General features: G+C 42.6%; 2 protein-coding genes across 3 annotated transcripts in view; both read left to right on the top strand.

The window, feature by feature from the left end:
- Positions 1 to 6,717: 6,717 nt before the first annotated feature.
- Positions 6,718 to 17,772, top strand: SAMD13 (sterile alpha motif domain containing 13). 2 transcript variants are annotated; one of them, XM_030455639.1, is made up of 4 exons: positions 6,718 to 6,760; positions 8,599 to 8,683; positions 12,448 to 12,559; positions 17,629 to 17,772. In XM_030455639.1, the coding sequence occupies exons 2-4, from the start codon at positions 8,631 to 8,633 to the stop codon at positions 17,770 to 17,772; spliced, it is 309 nt and encodes a 102-aa protein (XP_030311499.1). In that variant the 5' UTR covers positions 6,718 to 6,760; positions 8,599 to 8,630. The 2 variants fall into 2 exon arrangements, with proteins under 2 accessions (XP_030311499.1, XP_030311498.1); XM_030455638.1 differs by lacking the exon at positions 6,718 to 6,760 and adding an exon at positions 7,070 to 7,163.
- DNASE2B (deoxyribonuclease 2 beta) overlaps positions 15,586 to 19,428 on the top strand; it is a 22,872-nt gene continuing 19,029 nt past the window's right edge. The window contains exon 1 of the mRNA XM_030455637.1: positions 15,586 to 15,594. The gene's annotated coding sequence lies outside the window, so the exon portion shown is untranslated. The remainder of the gene's footprint in view (positions 15,595 to 19,428) is intronic.

The raw sequence follows: 19,428 nt of genomic DNA, 5'->3' as shown, positions 1-19,428 counted from the left end.
ACTGATTTTCATTTCAGCATCAGCAAAAAAGGAGGTTTTCACACTAATTTGGGCAAAAAACATTTTCTTCATAATATGTATTATTGCACAAGAAAATTCCACTAAAAATCACTGACTGATAAATCCTATTTTCATGAGAGGCTTGGACCAGGAGGTGTTTTCATAGCACACTGTCACATTTCTGCATTATGTGCCCTTGAACATTGGTAAATACACTGCTTTTAATCAAGAGTTGTCACCCAAAAATTGAAAAGTGCATCTAAACCGGTTCATTAAATTTACAGTGCTTACAGCACAGAGTGTACGTTTTTAGAGTTGGATGCTGATCAAATTGAGATGTAGCTCTACTAATTATAATGTTTAAAAGCAAAAAACACTTAAATATTTTTTTCTGTATGTCATGACCACCAGAAGAATTTGGAAGTAAAGGTACAGCAAACATGTTTTTAAGAGTCTAAACACCCTCATCAGTAAAATGAGATTTGAGCAGATTTTTAAAAGGTCCGTTTAACTTCTATAACATTAATGCATTAACTTTTGAAGATCGTGTCTGCTCATGTTCACATGTGAGTATCTGTTTGGTTTTGTTTTATATCAGGGAGAGTAGAAGGGGGAAACGGGGTCATCATTTAATGTTTAACTGGAACACTTACCCTGCTGTCACAGTGGTTACTTTCTTGCAATTGGTTGTACTGTTTGCAGCCATGGTCTGCCAAACAACAGCTTTGATCTTTCATAGCTGCACACAAAGCATGGGGCTGCCATGATTTGTTTTCCTCAGTTCACTGCCTATCTGGGTCTGTGGTGTTTCCAGTGGGCTGAGAAGCATCCTCCTCCTGGGCTGATCAATGCCATCCAAGTAATGCCATGTTTGCATCTCCCATCCTGGTGTTAGTCCTGGCATTTATACCAGAACTGTAACATGTAAAAATTCCAGTGTTTACCAGGACATGCATGCTTGGCAAATCTTGGAAAGCTGGATGTTTCCAAAGCAGGCTAAAGCTGCCTGCTGCTGGCTCACTCTGCCCACAGGATGAAGTGGAACCTCTCTAGAAACTCACTGAATAATCCACCTTAACACCTCTGAAACTTGACAGTTCCCCAAAATGGCTGTGGTTAGCAGAGGTGGTCCCTTTCAAGAGTCTGCCACTATCCAAGATCTCGGCATGTTCAGAATATTTTTAGAAGAAAAACATACAGGAATGGAGTGGTTTGGCTGGACTCCTGATACCACGGTGAGTTTTCATCTAAGCTTCTGCTCTTCTTTCCTTTACTGAGTGTATGTATGGTCCTGAATCTCGCTGAGCCTGGCTTCTAAAAAAACCTCTTGATGGGAAGGTAATGTAAAAATGGTAACAACAGTGCTTTCATGGGAAATCCATGACACCCCAGAAAGTCTGTGTAGGACTGAGCAGACACCTCAATGGGCAAGTTTGGAGAAGGCTTTTCATGTCCCAGCAGAGAAAAATGTTGTTTTGCAGTGTTGTTGGTATTTCATATTAATATTTTTATAAGCTTCTTGCTACATTGTCACAAGCTAAGCAAATATGCGGCAGGTACTTCTGCTAGCATGGGCAGAATGAGTTGTGTTTTATACAGTGTGAGGGGTGTTTAAATGTAAAGTATAAGCTTTAAAATAACAAGGTTTTAAGTTTGGACTAGCTTTATTAAATAAGAGCAACTAGCAGAATAAGAAGGAGTACAACAAATTAAGTAGGGCAGGAAATTCTCAGTGAAGTGGATATAATTCACGTGCAGGAAGATTTATTTAAGCGATTCAGTCTTGCAAACCAGAGGAAGCAAAAGCAGAAAGGTAACATTGCCCTTGCATTGTAGTCAGCTTCTGTATATAGTAATTTTAGCCTGGTGTGTGGAAAGGATGCAACTCCAGTCATCTTAGTGGAGATTCATATGATTAAAAAAAAAAAAAAGGTTAGATAATGCTTATTGTGTAAAAAAACCAGCCTTAGCACACTAAAGCAAAGATTTAGGGGACTCCCCATCAGGACAAAACAGAGTGTCATTGCCATTCAATTAATTACAGCATTGTCAGTCAATCTGAGCAGTGCTCCTCCCCTTCAGGCTTGCAGTGAGAGAGCTGTGCTGCTAATTCAGTGCTGTGCACCCTGCTGAACTCCTCATCCATGCACTGGCCCTGAAAGACAGAGCTTTTACAAAACTTTCTGCACATCTATGGACCCTGGTTTTTACCTTATAAGAGTGTACCCAGGTAACTGCATGGAATATAAATCAAGGATGACTGACTTGGGCTCTGACCTAGTACTTAAACATGCCCTTAACTTAATTATCTTAGAAATTAATGCCAGGTTGGTACAAATCACTCTGCCATATTCTTGACAACAGGCTTTCTGTCTTCCTTCCCTCTATATTTGTTTGACACCAGTGCTACCTTTGGCCCTTTATCTAAGCTTTGCACAGAACTTCAGAGCAACATGACAATGCTCAGATGTGCAGAAAACCCTGACAGGTCAGGAGGCAACTCTGAAGAAGACACAGCATGGCTTTTGGATGGCCTTTCTAGTCAAGGAGGGGATCCAAAAGAGGAGCTTCACTGCTCAGTTCCATGGGTGGACTGGAGTACCTTGCAGAGAACTGCCCCTCATTCCTCTATGCAGTGTCCAAGTAGGAAAAGGAGAGCAGAATAACAGGTGTTAAGCTGTCAGCATGGTGGAGCAAGTGGCAAAATTCCATTGATGCAAACTGGAAAGTATATGGACTGGATTGGAAAAGACCTCAACTGAGGAAAGACAGTTCAGAGATTAAACTGTTGGAAAGGTGTAACCTGGATGAGTAACAGGGATTTTACCTCTTTCTGGGTCTACAGGAATTGCTGGAGACTGGAAAAGACCCTGAGGTACTTAGCAGTCCTTGGAGACCTAAAAGAACCAGTGTCATACAGAGGTGATAAAAGACCTCCCAAAAGTGTAGTGTGGAACTAGGGGCTGTTCAGAGCAGCCAGGGAAGGTAGAAGGTACAGCTGAGACTCTGCGGCATCCTGGGGCGCAGCTCAATATGTCTGTTCCTGGAAAGCAAACATATAGGAAGAGGAAAAGGGAACAAGCACAGAAAATGCATAATTACAGAGAATGTCTAACAGGGCTACAATCATTATGGTCATTCAGACATCTGAGTCTGCAAAAGCAATTAAGAGCTAGAGAAACAGAAATCTGATATTAACAAATAGGAACAAATAGGTAAAACTGTGTGTTTTTCAAGGTATGCATTCAAAGTTCTTAACCAGCAGTAAAGAGATACATGATATGGGCTTTCTGACTGAAGAAAATGGGTGAGATTACTTACGGGCTCAAACACAGCATGAGATGCAGAAGTGGCTATGTGAGGCTTTGTGAGGGCAGGAGATCATACTCCCTGGCCTGAAAAGTCCCTTTTTAGCCCTGTATTGCTTGGGAGATGATGGAAAAGGGATTTTTAGATCACTATTTCATGGAAATAGCTGTAAGCTAATTCAGTTTGGGTGGCAAGCAGCTATGTTAAACTTGTGTCACTTACACATCGGTGACAAGAGTTACTTTAAAACATCTTGTGCCCCTTTCCCAGTGCCACACATTAAGAGGAGTTGATGATTTTTGGCTGCTCACCATGTTTGGATGAAATCTCTCAGCATTTTGGCCATCCCTGGTTAACGCTATTCCTGGTGGTGAGCAGCATTTCCAGTCCAGCCACCAGGAACCACAAATCATCAGCTCCAGCCCGAAACGTCTCCCTGAACACTCAGAGGAAAAAAGCATTGCACCTTCCAGCTTTTATTCTAAGCAATATTTCGGTTAGCAACGGGAACTCGCTGCTTTGCAAGCCATCTCCCGGGCTACTTCACTGCCTGTGAGGGGAGACAGGGCAGGCCGGCAGGCAGCACAGGCAGGCAAGACAGTGCGGGCAGTGCAGTCAGTCAGGGAGGGCAGGCAGTCAGTGCGAGCAGTGCAGTCAGGCAGTGCGGGCAATGCAGTCGGTGCAGTCAGACAGTGCAGTCAGGCAGTGCGGCCAATGCAGTCGGTGCAGTCAGGCAGTGCGGGCAGTCATGCATCTCGCCGCGCAGGCCTGAGGGAGAGCGGCCCCTGCGGGACTGCAGGTCCCATCAGGCCCCGCGGCTGCCCGGCTGGCGGCCATGGGCGGGGCGATAGCGGCCCCTCCGGCCGTGGCTGCCGCCTCCCGCCCGGGACCCCTGACTGAGAGGCGGCACACCCCGCGCCCGTCCGGCGCTCTCAGCCGTTCTCAGCCCTCCTCAGACCACCAGGCCCATGCCTGCTGCTTGCCGCCGTGCCCAGGGTTAATTATAACACGTGTGGCAGTTGATGACAAAAATTTCTGTATTTTATACACAAAAGTCATCAATCCTACCCAGCGTACCACCAGTTTACATAGAGGAGCTTTCCTAGCTTCCATCACGGCGAAACCACAGAAGTCCTGTTTTCTCACTAAAATTTCCCCATGAACAAGTTTAACCATGCTTTTATCTTTAGCCATGTTTTTACCCAAGCCACTGGAATGAGAAAGGTTTGAAAGTTTTTATTGTTCTCTGGAGGAGCTGGAACTGAATGCCCGCTGCACAGCAGGCAGGGTGCCACGCTCTCCTTTGCCACATGCACAACTTTTGTCTTCATGTTCTGCTGTCGTTTCCAGGAATGAAAACATTAGTAGTTTTTCAGTAGAAAACTGGCATTTTCCAATACTTAGAAAGTAGGGTCAGTTGGTGTCCAATACTTACACTGACTTCTGTTTGTTTCTCCATGTCTAACAGCTCAGAACAGGAGGGATTGACCCCTGCAGGTGTCACTTTGTGCCCTGCATGGCCTGGAAATGTATTTTGCCAGAAGTGTGATGGAAATAGTAAAACAAAAGTCTAATTCACTTTCCTGCTTTATCTCCCTCCAGGCATAATCTCATTTTAATTAAATTACCTTACCCCAATGAATGAATATACAAATCACAGATCATATTCCACACTGAATTTTTCCATAGCCTGTTTTCTTAAAATTCCTCTCTGCTTTCCAACATCTTCTAGGCGGAATGCATGCACTGTGTGAGCCTCACTTCTGGTACTCTGAGGATTAATTGAAGAAAATGATGGAAGGAGAGAGTGTGTGAGTAAAGTAGATGGTTTATATTTGTATCCTCAAATGTCAGTTCATTACCAAAGTAAGAAATCAACTGATGCAGAAAACTCATTATAGCTTAATTTAGAATGCTTATTTCTTGAGAGACAAAAAAGAATTGCCTTACACAGCTTACTTGTCCAACACAAATATGTCACATTTTACAGTACGCTTTGGGATGTAAAGCAAAGAGGGTTTTCTTTAGGGTGCAGTATGTTTAATGCTCTATTTAACTTGTCTATTTGCGTTTATTTAAAATCCAAAGCAGTGAAGACTGCTGCTGCTCTCTGTTCTCAGCACTCCTACTAGAGTCACATTATTTGCATAGTTTCTCCAAGCTTTCCAATGCCTACAGTCCTTTGCAAAAAAGTGCCTTTTCTCTGTGATTGTAGTGCTTGTAAACTGTGTCTGGGTAGCAGTTAAGTGACTCGGGTCTCTACTCACAAGTGCAGCCAGGATGCAGTAAGCTCCTTCTGCCAATGAGGGAGATGCAGGGTGCCCTCTGCACCCTCTCTGCTGGTCGGCAGGCTCTGTCAGTGGCGGCTGGGACACTCCTGTTACAGAGCTGGGACTTCCTTTGCAGGAATCAGGCAGAAGTCAACAGTTGATTCCGTGCGAATCCCCAGGTGGTTTGTAATGTTCCTCTTGCCTCAGAGTGAACAGCAAGGGTGCAATTTGAGTGGTTTGGCTTAGAAGGAAATTCTTCAAGTAAATCATCCCACAAATTTGTACTGATGCAGACTGTCAAAAAAGCACGGCATCTGGGATGTGTTTGAGAGGCAGCCCTGGTGCCAAGGAAAAGTTTCCAAAGCCCATTGGTGGGGAAGGAAGGGTATGTTGATTGGTATTGTTTGCTTAATTTCCCTACGTCGTCCACTTAACACTTCTGTGTCATTAGAAAACATCCTGAAACAAGGGAAATTTGGAACGAGAAATTAAAAACTAGTATAATAATAAAAAAGTGCAGTTGCTGAAGACACTTGCTGACATTTGTAAGGCAAGATTTTATTGTCAGTGGGCCAGACTTAGCAACTTATAGGCACTTTGAATTGTACCTTACCCACAGCATAGCATCTGTGTGGGTCTCCTTGTGAAATAAGGTGTGGTGCTCACACAAGTATGAAATGTGGCTGTCCCCAGGAATTGCTGTCTCCATCTCCTCTCTGCCCCCAGTCCTGGGTTGGCACGGTGGTGGTGGCACGGTTGTGCTGTCTCCTGTCAGTACTTTTTACTGTCACCTGCCAATGCTCCAGTTCCAGAGACAGCCAAGTATCTGTTCATCACCTGTGAATTGACAAACTCATTCTAGAAAGGAATTTTATGTAACTTTATCAATTTCTGTCTGTTCCTATCTCCCACCTTGTGTAAAATCTCCTGGGATAAGCTACTGAATCCTTCCAAAAATGCCTGGCGATTTTTTCCCCTTTCTCCCCACTCTTCCCGTGCCCACATTCACCCCACTTGGTAGGAGGAGTAGAAATGTTTACAAGGAGGTCCCAAGAAACTCAGGTCATGAATCTTGCATTGAGCGCTCCTCTCCGGCCGTGTGCCGTGGCGGCCGCCCCTGCCCGCAGCCCGCAGCCCCCCGCCACCGGCGCTGCCGCCGCCGTGCCCCGGCTCCGCCGCAGGTAAGCGCTGCCGGCGGGAAGCCGCTCCCCGAAGGCGCCCTCAGCCTCCCGCCCGCAGCCCGACAGATCTTTCGGGGTGCCCTCCCGAGCCTCCGCGGCGCGGCCGCTAGCGAGGAGGCGGCTGCTGCGGTCCGGGGGTCCCCGCAGCTCCCCGGGCCCCTGGCGGGGCGGGAGGGCGGTGCAGCACTGCGCCTTTAAAACGTCCGCCATGACGCGGGCGGCGGTTGGTGCGGGCCCTGTGTGGCGGCCGCGTCAGGCGGGCCGGGAGTCAGGCGGGGCGGCTCCCGGTGTCAAACTGAGCCGCCTCACAGCGCCCCGCTGCCGGCGGGGTAGGGGGGCGGGAGCCGGGGGCTCCGGCGCTCCGGAGCAGCCTTTAGCAATGCTTTGGTTTAGTATCTCCTAGGTAGGTTTTTCTGTCTTACTTCTCCCCATCCTTCCCCCCCCCAGCCAAAAAATTACAATGTGGTGCAGTGCTGCCTGTCGAACGGTTTCGGAGATGCTTGTAAAATGGTGAACGGGTGTCACACAGCCCCGGCGGAGCCTTATTCGCGCCCGCCGCGGGGGAGAAAGGGGAGCCCCGGGAGCCAGCCGGTGCCCGGGCCGTGGGCTCCCCGGAAGATGCGGTGACCCGAGCCCGGGCGGCTGCCGGGTCCTGCATGGCCGGGACGGTGGGACCCCCGGCAGACCGGCTGACAGGCTGGTGTGGTTGCCGTTTTGCAGTCACCCCGGGTGAACCGAGGAGTGAGTGATTTGAGGGAATGCGTTTATTTGGTCAGCAGTACAGGAATAAGCATCTTTTCGATTAGTTTGTTACTGTTTTCTTGGTGCTTTACATGCTGCTAACTGTATATTATAGGGTCTTTTTATTATTTTTTTTTTTAGCTTCAGAGCTTCAGTATTAATTGCTATCCTTTATTTTTGCAAAGCTTTAGCAGAAAGGCATGATTTCCCTATTCTGTACTTCCCAGAGCTCTGTGACATTTCACGGGCATCCATTAATGCTACAGCAAGAACATCCTGAGTCCTCGGCCAGTTCTTTGGTGTTTTCTGAAATAGAAATGGCTTACTTGAGAAAGAAAAGGCTTGAGTCATTTCTGCATGTTCTGTGGAGTGGTGGAAAAACCTGTGTGGTGAAAGTACTTCACACTGTGAGGAGAGAAACAAACTGGATTTTTTCCTCTGTCCTTCGGATGCTTCTTTCCTTTTCAGAGTTCGGTATACTATACCTGTAGAAGCAGCTATGCTAGTGCAGGAAGGATAATCTTATGACACTGATCATAATCTGATGCAGGCCTCTGGAGTTTGGGACTCAATTAGTAACTCTTCTTACCAGCTTTATGTGTGAGTTGGTTACAAGTCACTTTGTGTTCATCTCTATCTCAGATTTCCCATCTGCAAAACAAGGCTATGAATTTCAAAACCCTGCTAGGGATAACATCAGATGTCTGTTTCAATCCTCTGTATAGCAGGATAACTGAAAGCAAAATAAGCCCTCTTGGATATCCAGCTATATAATGCAGGTCAACCTCTGTGTGTATGAATGTATAGTTTGATGAAAATTTTATCAGTTTTGAAAAGGATCAAATATAACATGGTAATGTTACATTCCTTATTTTCAGGCATGAAATATTTCTTATCTTAAAGCACAGGTCAGATTTTCCTAGTTCAGTAGCTATTATCAGCTTTGCCAGGCTTCTGAGGAAAGCAGTCTTTGACAACACCTTTGCTCTCAGGTAGAAACAGGGTTGTGTCCCTGTAGAATGTTTGTTTCTGTTACGTTGTATTGCTCATTTCATAGTGCTAATAACTAAACACATTTTTTCCCCCCTATTGATCAGTTGCTGAAGTAAAAGAAACCTCTATCCTCCCCATGCTAACTGTTGACATGGAAAACAAGGAAAATGGCTCTCTGGATGTCAAAAAGTAAGTGAATCCCTAGTGTTCAGTTTATGTAAACAGCATATGGATCTTGATTGTCGTTTGACTTAGTGTGGTTGGCAAGGGTGGACGTTAACATCTTTGCTCATTTCAAACCTTCCCTGTTCTCAATTACTTTTATTGTATTTCAACTTCAAAACAGAAGAGACTCAGGCACTGAATTGATTAAAAGTGGTATGTGGAAGGGCTGTATAGCAATGAAAAGATGCAGAGGTTAGTAACTTCAGTTAAGGGTGTACCTTCTCCATTGATTTCTCCTCTCAGCCGAAGTGGTAAAGCAAGTGGTACCACCGTAAGCAATACTCTGCCTTTGTTCACCTGTCTAATAGTGGATTTTGCAGAATTGGTGCCTGATGTAGAGAAGTCTACTGTATGGAAGTCTCCTCTCTGTCTCTTTAAACAAGACATACGCCCTTCTTTGCTGGCTGCCAAGCCTTCTAGAGCTGAGAAGTAGTAGCAGCAGCAGCAGCATGTGTCATTGGTGTCTGTTCTCTTCTGGAACCAACATTTTAAGCTGTTTGCTGAAGAAGCTCTAAACTGCTGGGTTTTTACATCAGACCAAGGGTGGAATTAAGACATAGACATGGTTTGCACTGCTCTATGATTTTCTTTGGTGTGGTAGGCTGCAGGCTAAAGGATAGGAACTGCTTTGAAGGCATTCCTGTGTCTGTAAAGGTCAGCAATTCTTAGATTAGGACTTGCAATTCTGGATAAAGTTCTGATCTGAGAAGTGGCAATTTGTGTGGAGAAATGTAGCCTTGCAGCTTTAGGCTTATAGAACCTATGCTCATATAGATAGATACATACATAGAAATGTATATGAAAACCGAAAACACAAGCAAAAAAAAAAAACCAAACAACCCACCTAGAGTCCTTAATCTGCCCTCAAACTGCAACACTTTTGTGAAACACAAACTGCACTTTTGCAGAGCTGCTCTTCATTCTTTTTCTTGTCTTTTCCACAAGCCTTCCAAGAAAACTTGACATTGCTTCATTTCCCAGGCACTAGAGTAGTATAAATAATAATAATGGTCACTTAAGGATGCTGATAAAACACTTGATTATGACACAGCATCAAAAAAGGTCTGATGGCAGCCATTAAAATCAGCACACTCCCTCATCATTTGAGACGGTGGTTACACCACATCAACAGAAAATATGTTTCCCTATTCAGTGACTATGAATAGTTTAAACCATGTATGTCCCTCGGAAGCTGCCCTCGGTTGTCAGTCCTGCTTCTACCAAGAGGATGAAGTGGTCGAGGGAAGGGGGGGAGGGGGGAGAAGGGAGGCAGTCGAAGCATGGATAGTTTGCATTTAATGACTTTCCCCCAAGGCATAAGTGATAAAGGCTCAACTGCTAATTGGGAAGGTGGCTTTTTAAAACTGATGGGGATTGTAATTAAACTGTGGTTACTAAATTAATGTATATAGTATGCATGTGTGCATATCGACAAAGAAGGTATTTGGCACTTTCTTGAAGTGGTTATAAATAGCTTGGTTAAAATCTGTTTGTTCACAACAATATCCTTTCAGGCCTTGCTGCTTCTGCCACATGATGGCAATAAAGGCACAGGGACAGTAGTGAAAAGCAGACAAGCTTAGTCTTTAGTAGTCTTGTTTCAAAGCCTGAAATGCCTGATCTCTTAAGATTTTACAGCATCCAGGATGTCTGCCATAAACTGGTGTATGGCTGTTGTGTATTCTCTTTTCCTATATAAAGAACAGAGCCATGTGCAACAGCAGGACAAGGATGATATTGCTGAAGTCTAGAAGCCAAATGAGCATCTGTGTGGGTAGATGGGTTAAAATCCAGCCAGTCTCCAACAGCCTGCCACGTGCCTTTGAGTCTTCTGCAGCTGTGGCTGTGGAAATTTGCTCCACTTTCGGTCCAGTATGATGCTACTCCTTGAGGCAGGAACTTGCAGTTATTTCCTGTGATTAATTAATGACTAAGGTAAAGCCCCTGAAGTCATTGCAGTTGAGCCTGAGATGGGGCTGAACCAAGCTGTAGTTCCCTTGTGGTAAAAGAAGAGATACATGAAGAACTAATGAACCTGAGGAGGGTTTGGACCACATTTAGTTTGAAATTAGTGTTTTCTTGGAAATTGTACAAGATGCAGTTATGAGGTGCTTTTATGTATTGAAACTTTTATTTGCTGTGTAAGAAGGATTAGATTTGATACCTCCTAGGGTTCATTATGCTTTTAAAAAATATTGAATTGTTGGGATTTTGTTTAATTTTAAGTAGAAGATGTGTCACTGAAAGTGGTAGTCTAGGTCTTGGGGAGAATGCAGAGATTTAAATATAATTCTTCAAATAGTGCTTTTACAAATATGTGTAGGTTTCATGTGGTGCTTTCACATCTTATTTTTTAAGCCTCAAAACCTGCACAACACCAAAAATATTAACTGAAAGACACTCTTTGATTTTAAAAAAGGGGGGACAAGTGTTCATGAGTCCTCCTTCCCATGGCTCAGGTAGTTGTTAAAACTGGGATGATGTGGAATTGGTGATCAGAGGCACTATATATCTCTCTATATGATTCTGTTCACTTGTTTTCATAGCTGGTTGGAAAAATGATTGGCCCTTGACTCACTCAGTTATTTTGCTGAAAGACATACAAGTCTAGGCAAGACAGAGGTGGTGACAGTTGGAAAAGAAAAATTTGAAGGACAGAACAAAAATACTGTTTGGAGAGTATAATCTGTGTTTCCTTTCCAGCTGGTGCTTTTGAAAATCAAAGCCCTGCCTCTAAGCTTCAGGACCTGAAATGGACAGGATTCTGACATCTGCCCTGATCTGTACATTTTTGATATTTCTTCATTAGCGTTATGGTTAAGCATGCAGAACAGTGTGGTGTGATTCTTATGACATTCAGATGGAGAAACATGTGAAAGAAGTTCTTTCTTCTGATGTCTTGCCTTTCATCCTCATAAATTGTCTTAGGAAAGGCAATTGAGCTCACTGTATATCTTTTTTTACCAAGAATCTGCAGGCATACAAAGGTTATCTGAGAGAAGGGTGATGACAGGTTGAGGATGAGAAATGCAGAATAGTAATATGAATGATTAGTTGGGTTTGCTACTGTGGAAAGCAATTGCCTAGGGTCATTCACTGAGGGAATTAATTCTGGTTATGTTTAACAGATTTTTCTCAGATTTATAGCTATTTAAGATGTCCAAAGATTTGTCCAAAAATGAGTTAAAATACAATCTTGGGAAGCTTTCCATACTGAGCAATTATTTCAATCATTGTTTTTTTGTTGTTGTTTTGCAAGGTCAGGATGGTTTCCAGTAGTTTCTACCCATCAGGGGGGCGACCAGAAGCACAGCCTAATCTGGGTAAAGAATAATCCACGTACTGTAATTCTTTTAACTACCAAGTGCTTGGTATCTGAAAACAAGCTGCATTCTTGAAAGACAGGGACTTGGTACCTCAGTCATGGTAGTCTTTGTTTTCCAACTGCAAAGGCAGCAACACACTTGCAGGAAAGGATCTTGGCAGATTACCTTTGGCCGATGTGAAGTTTCATATACTGTTGTCTTTTCTGAAGGGAGAGGTTCCTCAGTTGTCCTCAGCATCAGGTCTTTGAGATTAAAGAGGAGTGACTTTTCTGTATCAGGGCAGGGGGAGGTGTGTTGAGCAATACTTTTCCTGGAGTAACAAGGAAGAAGGGGATGTATACGAGAAACAGAAGAGGCTCTGCACACATTTAGTGATTACTTGTCTGGATTTGCACTTTGCAGTTCAGTAGAGAATGGGAGACCTCTGGATCCTGCTGACTGGGCTGTTATCGATGTTGTGAATTATTTCAGAACAGCTGGATTTGAAGAACAAGCCAATGCTTTTCAAGAACAGGTAAATCTGTTAGGAGAACCTTTTGACTGCCACCAGTTTCTCACATTGCATATATTTGCTGTGGACCTGGTTATATGCTGTTGAATGGAAGTGAAAATTAGTGGGGGGTCTTTGAGTCTGTTATTGAGTGAAAATCCTTGGGACTATGATCTTTGAGTAATAATACTGTTCTAGAAGGTGTAGATAATGGTATGGAGTTTGTTTAAAGCAGTCATCTGAAAGGTTATGAATATAAACGAATTTTCCAGCTTGGACTCATTGTCCCTATACAACCCCCCTCAGCTGCACTATTGTGTTACTTAAAATGTGAGTGGTAATTCCCTTCCTCCTTAGTGTAATGTCCAGATACATTCACCAGTAGTTAAAAAAACAAGGCTCCTAAACAGCAAGATGCTTTTGAAGACCTAGGGTGAAAAAGGGGCTTCCATGCTTCATTGAACTAAACAGGGAAAGGACAAGTTGGCAATAAAGGGGAAGAAAGTTTTTCAGCACAGAAGCAGCATGTTTGTAAGACTCAGTCAGAGAAAGAGGTTGGGTTTTGGGCCTTGTAACTGCCCTTGCTAATGGAGGGCTTCTTCTGGTATTTTTAACCAGCAAAGAGCATAACAGTCATTTGCCCCCTTGTAACTCACCTGTCAGCACACTGGTAAGATGTGTAAGTGGAGCAGGATAGAGAGGTTGGTGTACTTGGCCAACAGCCTACCTGTTCCATAGAGAAAAAATCTCCGATTGTCATTTCAGCATCTTCCCTGATAAGTCTATAGGTTTGTGTGTGACTACCAGGAAATCAGTTACCAACAACTATTTAGTATCAAAATAGACTTGACTTCTGAAGGCACTTGAGCCAGTGCAAGTTATTGGCAGCTTTTCAAGGAAACTGTGCATCCAACATGAAATGATATTACTTTGGGTCTGTTAAGTCTTGCTGAACCTCAGCACCTGGACAGTGAAATCCCATCTGATTGTAATTGATGACTATAACAGAGTATCTAAATTTATCTCTTTGTTCTTGGGGGTGAAAAGCCTGGTGGTTGGGTAATTCTCTGGCAGAGTGCAGAGAGAGGGTCTTTCTGCAGCTGCTACTAATTTTTCAGAATTTAAAGATGGGTAAACAGGAAAAAATAGTTAAGTGTATCCATTCCTTAATACCAGCATCCATGTCCCCTCAGCAGCTCTGGGAATGTAGCTTAAAAAAACCACACAGGCAAAGTAATTGCAGCCTCTGGGGTTTTTCCTTATACTGACAGATACTTCTGACTTTCATCAAATACCTTAACCTCTCTGCATCTCAGCTGGCTTGTCAATAATACTGCAGTAATTCCTACTGATCTTTCAGCAGCAAGGTGAGGCTAACTCATGGCTTTTGGCAAAGCAATTTGCAACAGCCTGATGGAGAACAGCATAGAAGTAGAGTGAAAAGGTTTTATTAGTGTTCTGTAGTGAGGGCAAGTGGCTTCAGGAGGATAGCTGAAGTAAGCTGCTTTTCATCAATGTGTTGCCTGGGCTCTGTGAGGATAGCCACGGGCAGGAATGTGGCTATGATTCTGCTGCTGACTTTGCTTTAATGCCAAAGCCTTGTAGGGAGGGGCTGTCAGCTGCCACCAAGGTATAGCCAGGAGATGTGGGATGGACACTCACAGCAGAATTCATTGCCACTTCCTTTCCCCTTTGCCTTTGGAAACATGAGGAACAGCAAGTGCCTGGTTCTTCCTGTCAGTTCTGCCAGCCCATTCCCTGTCTGCACTAGGAACAGGCCTAAGACCAAACCTGTCCCTGACCTCTTAGCACTAGTGGTGGTCTGTTTCCTCTACACTGTTTGCTGGCCACTCTGTGTGTTCATAGTATTTGTTACCAGGATTTCCCAGGCCTTCCAGGTGTGGCAGTGCAGTCAGGTTCACTTTGAAACCTTAGCCATCCTTTGTCTGTAGAGTCACCAGGTGTGCAGCTGAACCTCTGGTTGTCTCTGTTTTCCTCTGCCATTTATACTGCAGCTTGCCTAGGCCCCAGAAACCTATTTTCATTTGATCTTTCTGCCCTTAACATGTACTTGAAGGGGATTGAGATTGTAAATCATAAAGTATTCCATCTCATCTACAAAACAGAAATTCTTATTCACTGAACTGCTTCAGCAGGGTTAGCACAATGGCTTCCTTACAAAATATCCATAGCCTAGAATGTAATCCTGAGATCTAATATTGCATCCTGTTTTTACACAACCGTAACTGAGTCCACGCGTTCTTTTGATGAATCTGAATACATGTAGACTCACCCAAAGCAAGTGACTCAAAGAATTTTTAAGGCCTGATTTTTCTTACATTTTAAGGAAAATGAGAAGATGTTTTAAGGACTGCAGAATGTTTTATTAAGACTATATTGTAAGTACTGGTAAGAAGTGAGAATTGTAAGATGACTATACCATTATTCTTCTTTGGAGTTCTGCTGATGTCAGCAAGTTAAAAGAGCTCACTGATGAAAACAGATTCAACTGAAAGATGTTGCCCAATAACAAAACCCCATAACCTCAGCAAGCAACTCAGACAGCCAAGAAGTTGAGGGCATGGAATGACTAAAGAAAGAGGCAGAGCAGATGCAGGATGAGGGTGTGAACACCTTCAGAGAGCTGCTTAACCATTAGTACTGCAATAGTCAGATAGAGGTATTGCAGATACCTCTATCTGCAATAGTCAGATAGAGGTTCACTGGCCTCACTGCAATGCTTTACCAAAAGGGAAAGAAGTTTCATGCTAGCTTGTGTCCACTGCTGCTTTCTAACAGAGCTATGGCATGGGGGAGAATCTGGGCCTGCTGCCTGCCAGTATGGGTTGGCTGTACTGTAAAACGATGCAGTTCTCAGTCACTTGGAGAAAGAACAGAGAAAAGCACTGGGAAGACTTGAAGCTTAACTGGTCCTCTGCTTATTTGCTGAAGGCAATGTGCTATTGCTGCAGAGGTCATTCTGGCACAGTGGGAAATTACTATTAGATCTAGTTGTGCAGAGGAGTGCTTCTGCAGATGACATTAAAAAGGCATACCAAAACCTGGCATTGAAGTTATGTCCTGAAAAAAAAATAGAATATAGGGAGGTAACAGAAGAAATTCAGAGAAGTCGCCAAAGCATACTAAATCTTACCTGATGCCAAAACACAGAATGCCTATCACAAAGCTACAGAAGGTAGCTTAAGTGGAAAACTATAAAGAAGAGGAAGAGATAAAGCTTACAAAGCACACAAAGATATAAAACACTACTGGATACATAACCACTTATTTCTACACAGAAAAGAGTTTAGAGAATATGTTTTCTATTCAATGAAAGCCTTCATAGTTACCTGCGTTCCTAGAATCCATTGGGGGTAACCCTGTGGAAGAAGAAGGGAAAGGAAGAGATGCTTTTTTCCCATTCTTTGAGTTTCTCCTGTTCCAGGTGCTGGATTTACTTAATTTGGATCCTACCAAGTTGGAGATTTTTTTTTTCTTCATAGCATCATTGAACAGAAGCAGAAGAGGCAACTTCAGTCATAGTGATTAACAAGATACTTACTGGTGTTAAAATTCCTACAGAAACAATTGTTAAGAGTGGAAAAGAGAGAATGGAAACTGATTTTAGCCATTAACATCCTCAATGGTAATTGAAAAGAGGCACCAGCTATAATTGGGTAAGCAGTTACTGGAAACTTGTTTATTTCGACATACTGTAACATTGCACTCCTCTAGGGATTAGGAGTCACTCTTGGGGAGATCGTTAAGAAATTCCACTTTCAGCTGATCTTTAATATGTTGTGGTTTGCCCATGTATTTTGTATTAATAAAAATAATCAAATTGTAAAAGGGATCAGTCTGGAAAAATTAATGTAGAACTCCAATATAAGACTTCCTTTTTTCATATTGTAATCAAGGACAGGATCTCTGACATTTCCAAAACAACATCTAATATTTCTAAGGAAGGTGCTACAACAACATATCCAGCAATATTTCCAAGCATTTGACCTGGTTGTTGGCTACTGATAAAAAATTTGCCGTTTACTAATGGTTTTAGTAGGGGTTTTAAAATTAGTAAAAGCGGAGTTAAGTCCCATGCAAGAGAATATACTTCTTTGTGCTATGATGACCCTGGGAGATCTGGCTGTGTTGAGAGACAGCAGGCAATGCACTGTTGTGGAGGTGTAGCTCATATTTCCTGAGTAATGCATTGTAGTTGAACTTCAGGAATGTGTAAAGAAAATGGTGATCCCATGTCTAAAACAGAGTTGGGAGATGGGCATTCATTCTCTTCCATTTTGACCTTTGAAAGTCCATTTACAGGTTGTTTTCAAACACACAACAAGCTTTTGAAGCAGAAAAAACCCCCAAAGCCTGCAGCATTTATAATCTAAGTAAGTCAGAAAGGCTGAGAGAAATAAAAAGCCTATTATTTAAAAGTGGAAATTTTGAGGAACAAGTAAAGATAGTTGAGACCTAGGCTGAGAAGGTGCTGCTTTTAGCCTCTTCCATTTTAAGCAGTGGAAGAGAGGTTCCCTCAGTGTTGAGCTTCACGGTTAAGCCCTTATAAAATTTCTAGTTGCAGGAGGTGGGTTTTTATTGGTTGGTTTGTTTGGTTTTTTACCCCCCACCACACATGCCCTCCCTCACAGGAAGCATGGGAAGGTTTTTAAAGAAGGCATCTGAAGTTATTAGCAGATACTGACTAGTCCAAACTTGAATATCTCTCAGTGGTAATTCTTCTGAAATGTTCTTTGTAAGCTGCCTTCTTAAGAGTATTCTTTCTTTAATGGCTGATAATTAGGCAAGCTGCACATGTACCTATTAATTGGAAACAGGTTTACAAGGAGGAAGTTTTGAAATTAGCCTTGTTTTAGGTTTTGTGCTTGACTAAATAGTATTTATACCTTAGGACAAGTGAGCACTTGAGAAGCAGACAGCAGAATTTAGCTGCTGTAAAAAGTTTCAGAAAAATAAAGGCTACTATTTATTTTCTCCTGATCTTCTGTAGTAGTCTTCCATTTGTTGCATGACTGTGCTCACCTGTTAGATTTGTACATTTGTCTTTATCAACTCTTTAATTCTTCTTATAGGAAATTGATGGCAAATCATTACTGTTGATGACAAGAAATGATGTACTGACTGGACTTTCATTAAAACTGGGGCCTGCGCTGAAAATCTATGAATATCACGTAAAGCCTCTACAGACACAGCATCTAAAGAACAACTCTTTATAGCAAATTGTCTAATTGGGGTCATGTTGTGCCTCAAACAATAAATAAGCAACTTGGTTTCATGTGATGGAACTTTGTAAAGAGAGAATATATCTATTAAGAATTTAAACCAAATTACAATATATATCCTATTGGATAGAGTTGGCAAAATACTATATACTGAGTCTGAACTGAGAGAGGTGGTGTGTATTTTTTACATAGTACATAATGATTTTCTCTTTTAGGAATTATCAGTGAGCATGTTGAGATAGCTACATGACTGTATCCAGAGCAAAAGGGAGGTATGTCATTCTCATTTTTGAGCCAGACATATTCCTGATCTCATGAAATAAAATACTAACCCCCACTCCCCTCCCCACCCCTAATAAAGTTTTTATCTATCTTTGGGAGAGAGAAACCAATTAAAGTAGTTTTTGGTTTACCTTAAAGAGCTACTAAAATTACTGCTTATTATTTTAGGATGGGACTGACACTTGCCAACTCACCCTTTTTTACAGAGGGTCCTATTTTGACCTTATTAAGGTTTACTTGTGGTATGCTGCAATGTTTAAAGCTGTACATACAACTAACATAACCCCTTCAATAGCAGAAGGTGTTGCTGACAGGTGAAACTGGGTTGTGCATTTTTTGCTGTCCTTTAAAATTTCAGCTTGTTTTCACCTGTTTTTAATAGTGGTTCTATGTAAAGTATTGTTGGTTTTAAAAAGTTCATGTTGCTTTGCAAAACAAAAAACCCCTTCATTTTATTCCTTTTTTTATATTTATGATAACTTGTTTTTTAACATTATGCAGAAGTTTGTAAAACCAGTAAAATTCTGCACATTTTCAATATTGTCTGTCATTGATGTTGTAATGGTTGATTTTTTTAATGCTTTACTTAACAGTTTAACTACTTGTTTTAAAAACTGAAAGAAGTTGTCGTGTCACCATAAATCTCTGTTAAAAGAGAGTCTTGTTCAATCTGTTTGTACCAGTTCACTATTTGATAGGTTGCTTGCTATATCCCAATAAAGTGTTACTTATGTTTGGATTCAGTATACTTTACAGATCTTTTACTTTCTCTATTTCTTTGTTGTGATATATTTGAGCTCCTGGTTTTCTCCATTTTTCCATTAAAATGTACCAAAATCTACTTAATATTCTACATTCTTTTGATTACTTTTAACAAGATATTCTAAAATTTCATTACTTTCTTTCTCTGATCTAATGTGATACTGCTGAAGGAGAGAATCTGAAGCCCTGGTCACAGTTCACCAGTAACATCTGTCCTTCTCTTACCCCTTCTAGAGCTGTCAGTGGTGCAGAGGCTCTGTGCTGCCCTGGCATGGCACGGTGATTTACCTGAGAACGTCTGGGACATAGCCCACAGATGATGCTCAGCTCTGTCTGGGGTCACCACCTTCTCTGGCACAGGGAGCTTTGTGATTACCCCTGGAATGGGGTAACCTCCCCCTTGGATGTGAGGTTGCATCAGTGAGGCTGAGCAAAGAGAACTGGGAAGAAGGAAATAAACAGGAGAGTGTGGTTAAAGTGGAAATGGTGTGGAAGGAAATGGTGAAGGGGTGCAGCTGAGAAGGGAGAAGGTAAGAGAGAGTGATGCCTTCTGCCAAGTGGGAGCAGGATTCAGGGAGAGAAAAGAGAAGCTCCTGTAATCTGTTG

This window comes from Calypte anna, chromosome 8 (assembly GCF_003957555.1).
Source record: "Calypte anna isolate BGI_N300 chromosome 8, bCalAnn1_v1.p, whole genome shotgun sequence".
Lineage (NCBI taxonomy): Eukaryota > Metazoa > Chordata > Aves > Apodiformes > Trochilidae > Calypte > Calypte anna.
This window is presented reverse-complemented; position numbering and strand designations above follow the sequence as displayed.